The sequence below is a fragment of the Anabas testudineus genome, chromosome 18 (genome assembly GCF_900324465.2).
Source record: "Anabas testudineus chromosome 18, fAnaTes1.2, whole genome shotgun sequence".
Classification (NCBI taxonomy): domain Eukaryota; kingdom Metazoa; phylum Chordata; class Actinopteri; order Anabantiformes; family Anabantidae; genus Anabas; species Anabas testudineus.
In genome coordinates, this window is record NC_046627.1 from 23,817,432 (window position 1) to 23,833,515 (window position 16,084).

Sequence of the window (16,084 nt, forward strand, 5' to 3'; positions counted from 1 at the left end):
CCGGATGAAATACAAAATAAAAGCTTTTTAAGGCTCAAGTTCATGATTCTTTATCTGAGCGTGGTGAAACTTACAGTGACAGTCGTTAAATTATAAGCAGGATTACTATGTTACATAAATAGCGAAATAAAACCGGACAACGTGTTATAATCAGTAAATCAGGCCAGCATGTATAACGTTTTATTTTGAAAGAGAAAGTCCTGCTTCGCTTCATAAAAGGTGACGCCAGCCACGCCCACTTTTATTTCCGGTAGATTGAAAACATGGACTGGATTTTAAACATAAGCTTTCTATTTTTTATTTTTTTTAAATGACTGCTTGTAAATAAAAGTGTTTTAGGAGATAGCTGATATCAGCACCTTACAGACGCATAAACCTGGCAGGCTCTGGCTGATATGTGGTAAACACTGGAACCACAACGTAGGACTAGGAATCCATAACCCTAACCCACAAACAGAACAAATTACATAAACACACATTTAAAAAGGATAACTTTTCAATTTAAATACCCAATACTTAACTAATATGACATTAACCCAAGTGCTGCAAGTAGAGTTTAATGGATGTGGAATAGACCAGATTAGTCTGTGCAGAACATAGTCTGATATATAGTATAATAAATAATACGATGTTAGGAAATTCAAATTAGTGTTCTGAATACATAGTCTAAAGTAGGAAATATCAAAAAGAAGAAATAAATCCAGCTGGGGGAAAATTAAATAGGAAAATAAGGGAGCCTTGTCATTTTTTGTTTGAAATATTTGTAAATGATTTACATGATTTAATAGTCAAATGTTAATCAAATGACGTTGTACAGGTGTTCACACCTTGAAGTCCCTCCTGACAGCGTCAAACGAGGGAAGCTCCGCTCCGTCGGGCTGCTCAGTGAAATAATCGAGCCAACGCTGTGGTCTCCCGCATGACGCACGGAGCTCGGTCGGTGCTCGGTCGGTGCTCGCCGCTCACTTCAGCATCGTCCACAGCAATATGCAGGATGGCCAGTGTGGAGACAGCCGCCGAGCACGAACGGATCCTGCGGGAGATCGAGAGCACAGACACCAACTGTATCGGACCGACCCTCCGGTAAGCAGCTGACATGACACCACCGAGTTAGCAACTGCTCCGCGACTCCAGGAGAATGCTCAAAACTTTAACGCACCTGTATCCATTATCGGACAGCTAGCCGGCTAACTTTAGCAAACATCAAAAGCTAGCTAATTTACATCATAGACGCTGGTGTCTAAACATATAAAGTTAGCTTAGCTGTGGGTTGGCCTAACGTTAACATGTTCGCCTTGACGCCGTCCTTGTAACCCTTGTAAACTTTGCCACCAAAGTTTGTCAACTTGTCCAGAGGCATTTCAGCAACTTAGGCTAACGTTAGCAAACAGGGCTAATGTTAATTGACATTCCGCTCACTGGCGTCGTAGCTTACAGTGGGTGACGAGGTTGTTGCTGGTAGCTAAGCACTCTAACCAAACGTTATGTTTGCTTATAATAAGACTAATAATTTGTGTCAGTTGGGCAAACATATCTGGAGGACGTTTGGCAGCTTTGGTTATTGACAGCTTGCTAGGTGGTTAGCAGCAGCCGAGATGAATAAGCCTGTGTCGAGAAGGGGCAAGTGCAGCAGCCCCAGACAAGACCTGTCTGTGTCTGTGTAGACAATAAACGAGCCTCAGCAACAGTTTATATACTGTAGTGATTTGGTGTGAAACCATGGCGTTAATCACCACACAGAGATGCACTAGTTGCTTTTGACATAAATGTTGCTCAATAATTTAGCCAGTTGAAACACTACTTACAGACTTAAGGTCATTTCCTTTTATTTTTTAGTCAGGCTAAAATGTTTCACATCCCAGATTATCTGTTGGATATATTCTGCAGGATGTGTTCTTTAAGCACTGTATTTGGAACCGAAATGGGTCACAGCTCTGTTTTTACTCATCAAGTTGCTCATCACATGTAAGTTATGTGCCAGACATAGGTGGGACATTTTGACACTTTGTGAGAACATGTTTCATTCAGACAGGTCTTTTTGGAAGACACAATTGACCAGTGGTCTTGGAAATTATTGTATATAGAGGAATAGAGATTGTATGGATAGGGAAATGCAACAGAGGAATTGGTCTACGGAAGACATGTCACAGGTGTGTGTGTGTGTGTGTGTGTGTGTCAAAGACGGTTTTTGGGGTTGAGACTGTGTTTTAGGTTTAGGGTTAATATTTGGTTTTGTATGAAGTTAGGCATTCAGTATTGTTACGATATAGTCTGGAATTGTGATACGTGTGTGTTTTCTCCTCTTGTCCCTGCATGTTCGTCGTTACCTTTTCATACCAAGACCTATTTAGGCTTGTTATTCGAGCCAATTACTGTGCCTCATGGGTTGTCAGTGGACGCAGAGAGAAGTGTGTGTTTGTGTGTTTACTGTACCTCTCAAGAGATCGTGGCCGTATGACTTTACAGTTTTGTGTGACACCTCAGGCTGTCACATAAACTGCTGTAACACTCCTCTGAGTGCAGTTGTGTGCCGTCTAGAAGGAAGATTATTTTCCCGTCCACACACACCACTTTGTGATGTTTCATTCCCTCCAGTTCCAACGTGCAGTCTGACTCATCCTCACTATTTCCACTTCTACTAGTGCACACTCAGACACTAAAAATATAATAGCACAGTCTATGTTTGTAACTGTCAGCAAGATCATTAGCTATATTTAGGCCAGAGGGATGTTAAAAAGAGCGAGTTCTAATAGCAAATAAATCAGATGTGGAAGGACACAGTTGCTAACAATAAGCTAATATTTGAATTGTGTGATTTGATGAGGGACTTGTTTCTTTCTTGTCAGAGGAACACAAACAGCTCGGATGCTGTTTTTATCCCTTGTCAACAAACACTGATGCTTTTCAATTCCTGTCATGTTGGACAAATGTTTTACAGAGATAAAAATGCATCAGGAAGCTGTTGTAGTAAGCCTTGTAGGATATATATATGTACCAATACTTTTGCTGACATGAGAATTATATATATATATATATATATATATATATATATATATATATATATATATATATATATATATATATATATATATATATATATATATATATATGAGAAACACAGTGCATGTGTATTATAGAGTATAGTATAGCAGGAGTGTGCACGTTAAGACCGGCTTCAGCATTCCTTTCCAACAGCAGCTTGAGATCTTATAGGAGCAGGACTGATCAGTCAACTCCCTCAGGTTACAGACATACATTCAGCTATTGTAAAAATGGGGAAACAGTGTTGTCTGTGTGTTCCTCTATATGGAAAGGGGAATCATACTTCTGTGCTTAGCCAAACAAAATATTTAGTCAGCTAAATCCATATGTTTAAGCCTAGAAGACAGACTAAATTAATACATTTTACAAAATAGTTTAACATTTTTACAACTAGCTAACTAACATTTTGGGGTTAGTTCCTGTCATCAATTTCCTGTATACATTGGCTCAGATGTTAAGCTTTGTAAACAAGTCACCACTAACATTATCTGTCTTCTGAGTGACTGTGAGTAACATTGGTCCTGTTTAGCCAGTAATAGATGGATGTGTAGATGGACAACGTTAACACAACTGATGTCTTGGTATTTTGTTCATCTGTTAATGCTGAATGGTGTTTTACAACTGTTGAATTGTCATCTGTTTATGGAAAAGTACTTGTCTCTCCTGATAAGTAGCATGTGAGATTATCTAGCAATCTGCTGCACATACTTTGAAGACACACTTTGTTTCCTAAGGATTGATGCATGATTTCTAACACGGTTTTTTACATAGTTTTGTGAAAATGAGATGAGATGTCACAAAAATTGTTAGTTTGCAAGATGTGATGTCTTTGAATGATTTTCTTTTTTTCAATTTCAAGCTCTTTACATATATATTAAGACACAAGTATTAGAAAAATATTTAGTTTAGTCATATAAAACAATGGTAAACAATTTTGTGACATTTAGCTGATATAGTACTTTAACGATACTGTTTTAATTGTATCAAACTTGGATGAGTCCCTTTAAACGGCACTAGCAAGGGAAGACTTGGTGAAAACTGTTTTGTTAAAGTAGTGCCCATCTGCTTTCCAGTTGTTTGTTTTCTCTGAGCAAAGGAATTATTTAATTTAGTTCAGTTCAGTTCATCTATATAAATCAAATAGTGAAAGAGTGGTTCAGGGAGCATGACACACCATTTTCACACATGGATTGGCCACCACAGTGTCCAAACCTTAACCCCAGAATCTTTGGGATGTGCTGGAAAAGACTTTGCACAGCAATCCGACTCTCCCATCATCAATACAAGATCATGACAAAACATTAATGCAACTCTGGACGGGAATAAATGTTGTGACGTTGCAGAAGCGTATTGGAAGCTAAAGAAGGTTGTCCAGTTAAATATTAGAGTGTATGAATTTTTTTTTTGGCCAGGCAGTGTATATGGAAAATACATACAATTTTATTTAGATTTTAATAAAAAAAACAGCACATCTCATTTGAGCAAGCAATAGGCCACAGTGGACAGGAAAAAAATCACTTGTAATTAGCTGAAGACACAAATTTTCACATTTATGTCAAAATGAATACCAGCTAAAAAAAATATCTGTATAGATACAGCAGTTGATAAAAACATGAGTAATTAGTGGGCTTGACTAATTGTGTAAGCACTAGCGCTGTTACTGAGTGTTTGTTTTAGCCATATACTGGTGTTGTATGACAGTGAAGAAGGTATTTTATTAAGTGTTAAAGAAAATTTGACCCACGTGACAGTTGTTTACTGTGTTGTCCTAGGAAAAGCCCAAAGGGTCACTTTTCCCCGTGTTTCTTTTCTGCAGCCGAGCTTATTGAGAGGCTGTGGCTGTGTGTATGTATGGTGTCTGCTTATCCAATCAATCAACTCCAGACATGCTGTGGCAAGCAAAGAGAAGCAGGGTCAATAACTTGTAAAAAGGCTCTGTGTGAGTGTGTGTGTGTTGAGCTCCACCCTATGTTTTACAGTGTGCAGCTGGTGAGTTTCGTCAAGTTGTAACCATTAATGACAAGGAAGCTTTATGTATGTGCCCATTATGTGGTTTTCTTCTATATGACCATGGAGAATGCTTATTTGTGATTGGTGGGCAGGTGAACATGAATATCTTAAAGCAACAACAGAGACATTGTGCGGGAGAGTTTACTTGTTAGCTAAGTAGCTGTGTTATAAACATAATAAAACACTCTGGTGTTGTATTATTAGAAAATAATACACTGGTGACATGGTTCTAGGGATAGCAGTATTGGCTGGTCTAGCACTTTGCTCAAGACTTTCTTGACTACTTTCTTAGTTTTTCCCTGTCATCTGTTAGCGTCTGTCAATTACAATAAATTGTAAATACAATAAATGCAAATTCATCTCTGACTGGTTGGAAGGGCAACCCTCATTCAGTGACCTTTAAAAGAGAAAATCTCGGCACTAAAGGACATCCCCTTCAACGACAGCTGTATAAGCATTATGATTCTGATTTGATTTTTTTATTTCAGCAGTGTTGCAGAGCTCTAGGTGGTAACTTTTCACACTTTGCATCACATGAGAAATTTTGTAGGACTGTGTGTGTTGGTCTCTAGAGGTGAAGTAGTGGGGAAAGGCAGGGAGTAACTTGCCACAGGCCTGTTAGTCCACACACACACACACCCTGCTGAGTCATCAGACTGTACTTTGGATGACACACATAACACACACACACACATTGATTCAAACACACTCAGAACTTGGTGTGCTTGTTGTAAGTGGGTTAAGATCCTATTTAGCCAGCTGTCAAGGACTCAGCAACTTGTCCCCAAAGATCCTTGGATAGAAAGTACACATGCACGCAGGCAGCTGTTTCATAGTGACGTTACAATTGAAAGCAGCCGTCTTTAACTTATTGTTCGTCAGTACTCCCCACTTTCAAACTTTGTTTCCCAACATGTAATTTTTTCCCCTTGTCTCATGGGATCCTGTCAACCAGCTCCTCCTCTTTCTAAATCTGTATCCCTCCACAGTTTTCATATTTCTCACTGTGTTTTGGGCTCCATTTGGGCAATATTTAATTTCTGTGCACATACAGCCCCCCCGCCCCAAAAGTAGTGGAACAGCAAGTCCATTTAATTTGTATTTGCTGTACACTATAAACATCTGCACTTAAGCTCAAAATATGACAAAGTACTATTCATCTTAGGATCCCCTGGGTGGGGCCCTAAACTTAGTTTGGCAACCATCAGTCTGTTTGCTTCTTTTCAGTGTATATTCTCGTCTTTGTGCAATGTTTGACACATTGTGAGAGTGGCTGTTAGGTAGAGCAGTTGTCCATCAATCATGGATCGTGGCGATTCCCAGCTCCTTCTGTCGTATGTTGAATAATACTTGGGCAAGACAGTGAACCCCAAGTTGCTTCCAGTGGGTTAGGCAGGCTGCATGACAGCTCCACCATGTGTTTGGGTACTGATGAAATTGAAGAGTGCTACATAAGTGCAAACCCTTTACCATTCTGTAGATGGAGACAGACATGTCCGAAGGAGCAAAGAAACGGAGCATGCTCCTCACTTCTTGGCGACAGACAGTGTCAGGCACTGTGGGGTGAGAAACGTGTGCAGTATTACAAATTGAAGCCAGTTGCTTCTAACACACATGCTAATCTTAGCTCTTACACACTCATGCCCATGTTGTCAGGAAACCAGCCATTGTGTGGAGACTACACAGGAGAATTCTTTACGTTTATCAACCTCTATTGTTCACTGAAACCTGTTTGGTTCTGCGTACAATATTCTTGTATGACAGTAATCATGATCCAATCCATATTAGGAAAAATAATTATTATCATCTTAATGGTTTTCTGGTAATAAAGCTTGCTGTCTCATCGCTAATACCCAAGGCACTATTGGTGGACTGCTTTTCTGGAACTGGTTGAAGAATTTCTTTCCATCTTTTTTCTTTGATTCATTCATCTAGTGGGAGTGTGAAGCTTTCTGAACAAACGCATGCAAAAACATAACCATTTTTGTGCTTTGTTATAGTGTACTATTTCTAGATGCATATTATGTCTTATTATGAATGTCTTTGTTTGATGTCAACACACTTTGCCGTCGCTCTCTGGCCTGTTTGTTAGTGTGTGTCTAAAGAAAACTCTTTGTGGCGTCAGACCTGCTCTCTATTGTACATGTCGGGCATTTCCTGGTCAACAGGAGGAAGGCTCCTGGATTCAAGCAGTGTGTGTGTGTGTGTGTGTGTGTGTGTGTGTGTGTGTGTTTAGAGGGGAAAGAACACAGGAAAAACTGTTATTTATTTATTTTTATATATTTAATTTGCATGTTTAAATTTAATTTAATCATAACAAAAAGTTATCTAGGGCTTATTCTTGGGATTTAACTAACAGCTGCAGAAATCCTCCATAAACACATTTTTTTTTCCCTTGATCTAGGTTACCTAAATTACTATTTAAAAGATTGGTCACACTTTCTCTATTAGTAGTTTCACGGTGGGATCTAGACATTCAGAGACCATCTGTTCACCTTCTGTACATCTAACAAAAACACATTTGTTGAGAATCAGAAATCTAATATTTGGATTAATCAGACCAAAAGGCAGTTTTCAGGTCGACTTACCTTTATTTCCTGAAGTAATTATGGACTATCTTTGTTACTGAGTGCTTCTTCTTATAAATCTGGCTTTGTACAGTAGTTGTACAAATTTTTATTGACAACATAATTCCATATTTTTTCTTGTTCATTTGTCAGTCCATCCATACAGCCACTCAGTTCTTGAGAACACAATATTTTTCACAAATCATCACTTGGTCTTAAGGATGAACTGATTAGATTATGTCCCATGTCCTATTCTCATCTCAAACACCTGAACGGATTTTTGTTACATTCGGCACAAATGTCCTCTTGTTCTAAAAATGGTGCATAAACATTTAAATTTTTTAAGAATATGAATCTGGACAGACGTGTGAAAACTAAAACATCTCCGATAATAATTCTAGTTTTAACTTTTATTTTGTTGGGTATGATTTGCTGAAAGCTCATCACTCTTTTTCAGAAACGGTTGATCACATTCATACAGTTACACACATTCATACCTGGAAGCTGCCCTGTACAACCAATACAGCCACTGAGCAGCTCCCCTGGAGCACTTGCGGGGACATATTCAAGGTCACCACAGTGGTGTTGATAAGAAAGTGGAAAAGTACTTCCACGTTAACCAGCAACGTTCCAGTCACAGGCTTGCTTTGCTAACCTTTAGGTTACCTTTAGCCACCACTGCCCTCATTAGCATTGAACTGTAAACTACCAAAGTGGCTCACAATGACAGCAGATCGTGATTGCTAGTAGCTCCCAAATGTGAGTTTGTAGATAAGTTTGGCAGTGTGACTATTAGTGCAACAACACCCCCTGTTGGACACATGGAGTACCTGCACCTGAACTTCATATCCCAAAGTGACCTCTGCAGATAACCTGATTTAAGTAACAGCCGAGACCCCAAATATATTCAGTTTACTGTCATTTCTGAATAAGTCTAATGTTCAAGAACTAGAAACAGGACATTTTTGACATTTTTGTCTATAAAGATTCTCAGTCATCCAGCTGAGGCTATTTGGAAGTTGAGTCATGGCAACTTGACTTCATTGTTGGTATGTCAGTTAATCAGTCTGCTGATGAAGCTACTTGATGACTAGTAAAATGAAGAAGGAAATCCATTTGCCATGACTCAACTTCCAGATTTGACATTTGAACAATGGACAAAAACAGTTCTTAAATAGCTTAATTCATTGCTGTGTTTAAAACTTTGCTATGCTTTGAAAAGCTAAATGTGTAGGTTCTTCTGATTTTTTTTTTTTGTGTAAAATCAGTATCTCAGAAGTGCATGTGGACTTCAGATAATTTTAAAGGATAATTTAAAGTCTTGGACCTCATTACCCAATGTCTTCTCAATTGTCTTCTTCAGATCTGTGTACGATGGACAGGAACATGGCCTGTTCATGGAGAAGCTGGATGTTCGAATCCGGAACCATGACAGAGAAATTGAGAAGATGTGTAACCATCACTTCCAGGGGTTTGTCGACTCCATCACAGAGCTACTCAAAGTACGAGGAGAGGCGCAGAAACTCAAGGTAAGGAGGAAAGAGCAGGATTGTGTAACAGAGCATGGACAAATAGAAGAAGGTTACAAAAAGCCAAGGATGTTTTGAGCATAGGTCAAAATGTCTTTGTGATGACAGTTGCGGAAAACTGCAGAAAACTGAAGCTAAAAGCTGACTGTGAAGGATAATTGTTGACACTTTCTCTATTTTTGCTCTTCTCTTTCTCAGAGTCAAGTGATTGAGACCAACAACCGTCTCCAGGATGATGGCAAAGAGGTAAATTCATAAAAATAAAAACTGTCCAGCTGTCCAATTAACCTCTTTACCTGCTGTCTTCAGCTGCTCTTCCTTCTCATTTTCAGCTCATCGGCTCCATGGAGGAGCTGAAAAGATGTCGAGTGCAACAGAGAAACATTGCTACGACCATAGACAAACTTACGCACTGCCTACCAGGTAACACAGACAGTTCCTTTGAATTTGTTTATTCTTTGTTATAGGCAAAAAAAATACAGTTTTCTGTCTTTGGTATTATATTGGGCATATTTTCTGTTGTGCATTAGTAAAAACAATACTAGTTTTGAAACTGCAGCTCTTTCTTTGACGTGCTGGGACTTTGATACATTACTGCTCTTTTGCCTTTTCTTTTATTTATTTTGTTTTGTTTTGTTTCATCAGTCCTGGAGATGTACAGCAGACTTCAAGAGCAAATGAAGGCAAAAAGGTATGTGACTGATTTCACTTTTTGAGGGCCCCATGTTAGAGGTCTACGGTAGGTGAAGAAGGACTGTTTAACATGTCGACCCTTCAATCTGACTTTTGGGGCACCGAATAGCAAGAAACTAGAGCATTGGCACTAGACTCACACTGCAACAGCCGCACTTGAACTTTAAAATGTGACCTGATTTTCAGTGTCTTTCAGTCTTCACAACTTCTTTTGTAACTCTTTCTAGCCCAATTAAATTGAAATTCTGCGATACTCAATGATAATTTTGTTGTCAAGGCAAAAAAACTATTTTATAGTGGAAATAGGAAAAGAAAATACAAATAATAAAATAGATTTGGTGTAAGCCAGACAGGAGACCTGGCAACTTGCTAACACAAACACAGAGCTGAATAGTTCATTTGGTTACATGACTAGCATTTAGTTCATGTCATTAGCTGTGGTTTGATTAGCATAAGCAATTTTTATTGCTTATATTCTCAAAACAGTCTTACCCAATTTCCCAAACATCCTATTTTTAGATCAAAATGAAGCTCCACACTCAAAACCATTCACTCTTACTGAAAAAACAAACTTTGCCCTCAGACATCACACACCAGCCCTCAAAAGATAATTACTAACTACTTTTACTATCTTTATCTACAAGACTAGCTGGATTTCCATTCAGGGATTAATGAAGTTTATCTTATCTGTACGTATTACACACACACAAAATTATTTTCCGAGACAGCTTGTCTCCTTGCACTTCCCCTTGTTCTCGTCCTCCTTCTCCACCTCCTCCTCCTCCTCCTCTCCCTCTCCTTCTCTGTGGATCCATTGTTTCAAAATTCAGTGAACTGATTTAGGCCCTCTATCAATCTATTGAAGTATCTGATTGATGTGTTTCATTTTGACTCTTAGTGTATTCACCTGGAGAATTGTTTGCTAATAATGAACAGTATTGAATGCTAGTGCTTACAAAATGACCACATGGTGTATGCAATAAGAAATTAAGGGATTTGTGAGGTCTGCAGTGACAGCTCAACAAATCTGACTCATGTCAAAACAGGGGAGTGGTGTTTAGAGTTTAGGGAATTGGGTGTGCTTTTTAATAAATAGCCTTATGGTTCTGAAATTTTAGTTAGAAAGCCTGTTTATAGTTTTTTAGCAATCAAGAAAAACTGTAAGATGCACTCCTGCACTAGTACTATGACCAACTTGTTGTTTGTGTGCTGCCACAAGATGGAGCCAGAGCTCATGGAACGACAATACAAATAGCTTCTCTCTGTGTCTTTTTCCCTGCCTGCCCTCGGCGTGACCTGTAGACAGGAGTCTGGTTGGTCGTAAATTTGTCATTTGTTTGTATGTTTTTTGACTTCTCTCCATCCTGCGGCTGCTGGGCTCGCAGAGAGCAGGGAGAGGTCAGCCAACAGCGACTGCTGCTAAGAAAGAAAGTGTGTGTGTGTGTGTGTGTGTGTGTGATGCATTGGACCGAAGTGGAGTGGAGTGTTTGGGGTGTATTGTATTGCCAAAGCTCCCTGAGGTGTATCTGTGTGTATTTATTTCTGTGTGTGTGTGTTTGTGCTTTTGGATGTGTTTATCTTTGAGTGCTTCTGCTTGCTTTTAGTCATGCATCATACAGCCAGGACAATGTTTTATTGCCATGTGTCTGTTAGTTTTGCAAGTGTCTCTTCTCATAGCCAAAACTTTGCAGGTTCACTGAGGATTTGCACATGTTTGATCTTTACCTGAAGTTTAAATTAAGTTCATAGGAAATGAACTGACAGACTGAATGAATGAAAGGGGACTTTTTTATTTGTATTCCTCTGTGTGCTGCTGTAGGTACTACCCTGCTTTGCGGACGTTGGAGCAGCTGGAACAGACATGTCTTCCCAGGGCAGGTCAGTACCGGTTCTGCTCCATCATGGCGGAAAACATACCCAAACTGAGGACACAGATACGAGACACGGCCATGACCCAGCTGCGAGACTTCCTGGAGAGCATCCGGAAGCACTCGGACAAAATAGGAGAGACGGCTATCAAACAGGTAAACAAACATAAACATACACAAAAGTAAACTGAACAACAACTGAAAATTGTCTTATAATTTTAAGGATTTGCAATTCTGTTTATCAGGTTTTGTGTAGTTTTACAGTAAATTCTCAGCACAGACTGATCCATAGACACATTTTACATCAATAGAAAGTGAATATGTGTAGCAGATTTGAAGGCAGTTCACTGTTCATATTTTTAATATGGACCAAAGTGGTGAAGTGACTGACCAACACTGGACCAAAGCCACACCATTAGCATGGCTAAAAATCATCTCCCCTTTCTTTACTCTTGTAACTGTAAACTATCAGCCAAAAATGTAATATCTGACATATTTCTGCTGCTCTTCGTAGCTGGTGTTGTGGAAATACAAAGTTTCTTCACACACCATTGTGCTGTTGTATCATTGTCACAACAGTTACTGCTGCAGATAGCAATCAGTACAAATAATGGAAATGTTTATGGTCTTGAATGCAGCATCACCCAATCTTTGTCTCCTATAATTATCTCTTGTCATCTTTCAAATGGGTCAGTTTTTAGTAGTTACATCTTGTCTTTGCTACCTGTATGTGCTAACATGCTGTTTTGTGTGTCTTTGTAGATAAGGGCTGTATAGTGTTACTGGCTTGTCTGACTACCCTCATACCACAATTGGTTTTTGTTCTCCGTCATGTCGTTCTTTCTCTGTTAATCAGAAGCAGCCTCCGTGTCTGTGTGTGTGTGCACACATGCACATGTGTCTTTCTCTTTGGTTCCACTGCCAGTAAACAAGCATGTAGGCGCTGCAGGAGACGACGTGGCTTTCCAGTGAACATGCACACACATGCTCACGTGCACATACACTCTCACATGCACAGAGACCCAGCTTTTCAGCGCTTACCTCATTGTTTTTCTGTTTTCCAGGGCCAAGGAAGTTATATATGAGTATGTCTGTTTGTGTGTTTTGTGTTCTGTTGTGGTATCTATAGCTCAAAGTGAGGCCTCTTGTTTATTTGTGTGCCGCCATTATTTGTGGAATGTTGTTCCGTGGAATTGCAGGGTGACGGGGTCTGATGGGAATTAACTTTTGACGACAGTGAAATGGAGATTCTGAGAAAAGTTGCCGCATAGTTGTTTATGAACTGTTTATGTATGGTTTTCTAATCGTGACTCCCTCTATTAATAATTGTTTGGATTTTGAATCATCACATTGGCCTTGGTATGAAAGACGAACAACCTCATCACCGCAACATCCTTGATTTAAATCCTGGTTGGGAATTTTGCTGCACTTGACCTAGTCAGTCTGCCTCTCTTCAAAATAAAGGGTAAATGTATCAAAACTATATCCCAGGAAATGGTGAATAATTAAATTGACCTGCTAAATGTGCTCTATGCTGATTGCCCAAATTGCCAATGAGAGGCAGACTTTTTAACATTCGCTTCAGCTTTAATTTTAACGCTTTGATTTGTCACTCTCTTTGGACAGAGAAGTGTTTTTACAGATGATTGAACAAACCACTGTTCTTTTCAGAGATTCATTAATTGAATAATTGATTGATCTAATTAGTTGATCAACAAAAAACATTAGTTAAGTATTATGATAACTAATAAAGGTCAGTTTTAGTGCTCAGTTCTCAGTTTAACATGATGGTTTTTGTGAATATATTCATGTTTTGCAGTTTCGGTCTAACACCACAAGCAAATTGAAGATGTCGTTTGGAAAATTGTTAAGTGTTTTTTGTAAACACACATTTTGTAAATGATTAAATGGGCACATTAGAGCAATTTAGCATTTTCAATTATGACTTCAAAAACCTTATATTTTGCTGACAGGAACTGTCAGGAATATCATGTTTTCTTTGTTATTAGACAAGTCATTAGATATTAAGGACATTTTTAAGGATCTAGCTATAAAGCTTGTTTAACACATCTATTGGAATTGGGTAGTAGTTTACAGCCCAAACTGTTTAGCCCTTCAGAAAGAAACACTGTAGGTATTTTTGTCCTCTAGATGTCACTAGAGAATTATTTCATAGGTCGAATCCAAATCATTGCTGTTTCTGGTAGACCAGGGGTTTTAAAGGTCAGAGTGGTGACAGGAGTATGAAAATGAATCATATGAATCATATGCTATGCTAAATGTTTTGAAACGTTTCCTTTGAAACAGTGATTTTCATGCCTTCTGTAGAGACTTGTTGCATGTAATGACAAGTTTTAAAGTTGTCCTTGAGCCTTGTGGTCAAACAACACCTCAGTTTCTCAGTCAATTTGTCATTTTTCCCCTTAATCTCGTCATTCATTCCATCCATTGAAAGGAGTTTTTACATCCAGCAGAGAGGCCACTGTGGTCAAATGAAAAACACTGATAACAAAATGTTTCCTTTAAGAGGTCACAAACACTAAAGAGTGTTATTAATGTCTTCAAATGAGCTTAGTACACAGCAAAAGTAGTCCCCATGAATGAATCCACATCCCCACACTCAGAACCCTTCACTGACCCTTCAAGTGGGGGGTCCTCGGACCGTAATTAGAGAATCACTGGCGTAGAAAATCCACTTGCAGTCTCTGAAGAAGCTAACCGCTAACTCCTCTAACCACTAATTACAAGGGAGATTATGGAAACCCCAGTGGTCTTGCAGACCTGATACTGATACTGGGATTATGTTGTTGTATCACATGTTGGCTTTCAGTGCTCAATTCAGTCAAATGTGTGTGTGTGTGTGTGTGTGTGTATATGTGGACAGACAAATTAGAAGTTCTTCTTTCCTTCCTTTCTTTTGTCCCTCTTTCACCCCCTACTTTTTTTTTATTCAGCTTCTGCTTTTTTCTGTCTCTCCATCTCTTCTTTCTCAGACAGTGTGTCTCTCTGGTGTGCTCTGTTCCAAATTAGCTCTAACTCTGTACCCAGTCATCGTTACAGCTCCCTCGACCAAGGATGTGAAAATAAATAGATCTGGGGGAAAAAGGAGGAGGAGGGGATGGAGGGAGGAGACAGAGGAAAGCGCTTGGCTTTACAATGGAGCTATTGTCTGCTGCCACATGCCCATAGAGGAGGAGGAGAAATAGGAGGAAGAAGAGGAGAGAGGGAGGAAGAGGAAGAGGGTGGAAAAGGATGGGGATGAAAAGGGTGAAGAAGAAGAGAGCAAAGAGGAGAAGAAGAGAGGTTTGAGAATGTAAAGAGAGGTTTGAGAATGTAAAGAGAGGTTTGAGAATGTAAAGAGAGGGGTAAGAGGAGGGTAAACGGCTAAGAGGAGAGAGGGAATAGAAGAAGTGAATAAGCAAGATGAACAGAAAATTGAGAAAATGATGGATGCAGAGTTGCAATGGACAAAGGTAGATATGGAGGTGGAGGGTGAGATGGACAGATCATGTGTGTTGGCCCATCATGTTCAGCTCTACTTCAGGTGATTTGGACAAATAAAAATGAAAAACTGTTGTCACAAGACAATAAGATAATAAGAAGGAGTCCTCCAACAGGCGGTGTGGCACACGTATAGCCCTGATCTCAACTTCATAGAGTCAGCCTGAGATTACACGAGGAGACAGAAGACACTGAGATAACCTCAATCAAAAGGAGTGTGGCAAGTTGTCCAAGATGCTTAGACTAACCTATTGGCCAAGTACCTTGAGAAACTGGGTGCAGTTTAAAGGTGAAAGGTGCTCACATCACATAATGATTAGTTTTATTTGTGGTGCCTAAAACCTGTACATTGTTTTGAAAGTGCATAAGCACTTTGTTACTTGATAATTCGATTATATTTTCTTTTAATTTGGCCTTTAAAATTTAGGATAAAGAAGAAGATTTGCAAATGAGACATGTTTTAGTGCCTGATTATTTATTTATTTTACTCAGTTCTGGACTGTATTTTGCCAGAGCAACAACAAGGGCACACGTGAATGGAAAAGAATATCAAAGAGGGAGACGTGAAAAAATGGAGAAGAGAAGGAGAAGTAGAGCTGGACAAGAAGGATTAAAAAAAAAAAATGAAATGAAGGAATCCATCTCCAAATGCCATTGTCAGTCTTTCACAGCTCTCCCCTGTCATTTGTCATTTCCCTCTTTCTCTCCTGCTCTGTCACATCACATTTCCCCCTCTCTATCAAGATATCTTTCTCTTTTTTCACTGTTTCCATCTCATATTTCCATCTACCTCACTTCTCTTGCTCTTTTTTTCCCCTGTTTCTTTGATTCACTTTCAGCAAAGGACGAGTAGTGCAGACTGTGTATTCTGTAG

At 39.2% G+C, this 16,084-nt stretch overlaps 1 protein-coding gene across 3 annotated transcripts in view; it reads left to right on the forward strand.

Annotated features, from left to right (window-relative positions):
* The first annotated feature begins 892 nt into the window (after positions 1-892).
* The window catches only part of exoc6b (exocyst complex component 6B), an 82,642-nt gene continuing 67,450 nt past the window's right edge, over positions 893-16,084 (forward strand). For 2 of the 3 annotated variants that reach the window (XM_026352425.1, XM_026352426.1), the window contains exons 1-6: positions 893-1,083; positions 8,983-9,148; positions 9,347-9,394; positions 9,481-9,571; positions 9,794-9,839; positions 11,661-11,865. In XM_026352425.1, coding sequence (XP_026208210.1) covers positions 920-1,083; positions 8,983-9,148; positions 9,347-9,394; positions 9,481-9,571; positions 9,794-9,839; positions 11,661-11,865 — 720 coding nt within the window. In that variant the 5' untranslated portion in view covers positions 893-919. The remainder of the gene's footprint in view (positions 1,084-8,982; positions 9,149-9,346; positions 9,395-9,480; positions 9,572-9,793; positions 9,840-11,660; positions 11,866-16,084) is intronic. The other variant, XM_026352424.2, reaches the window with a different exon arrangement.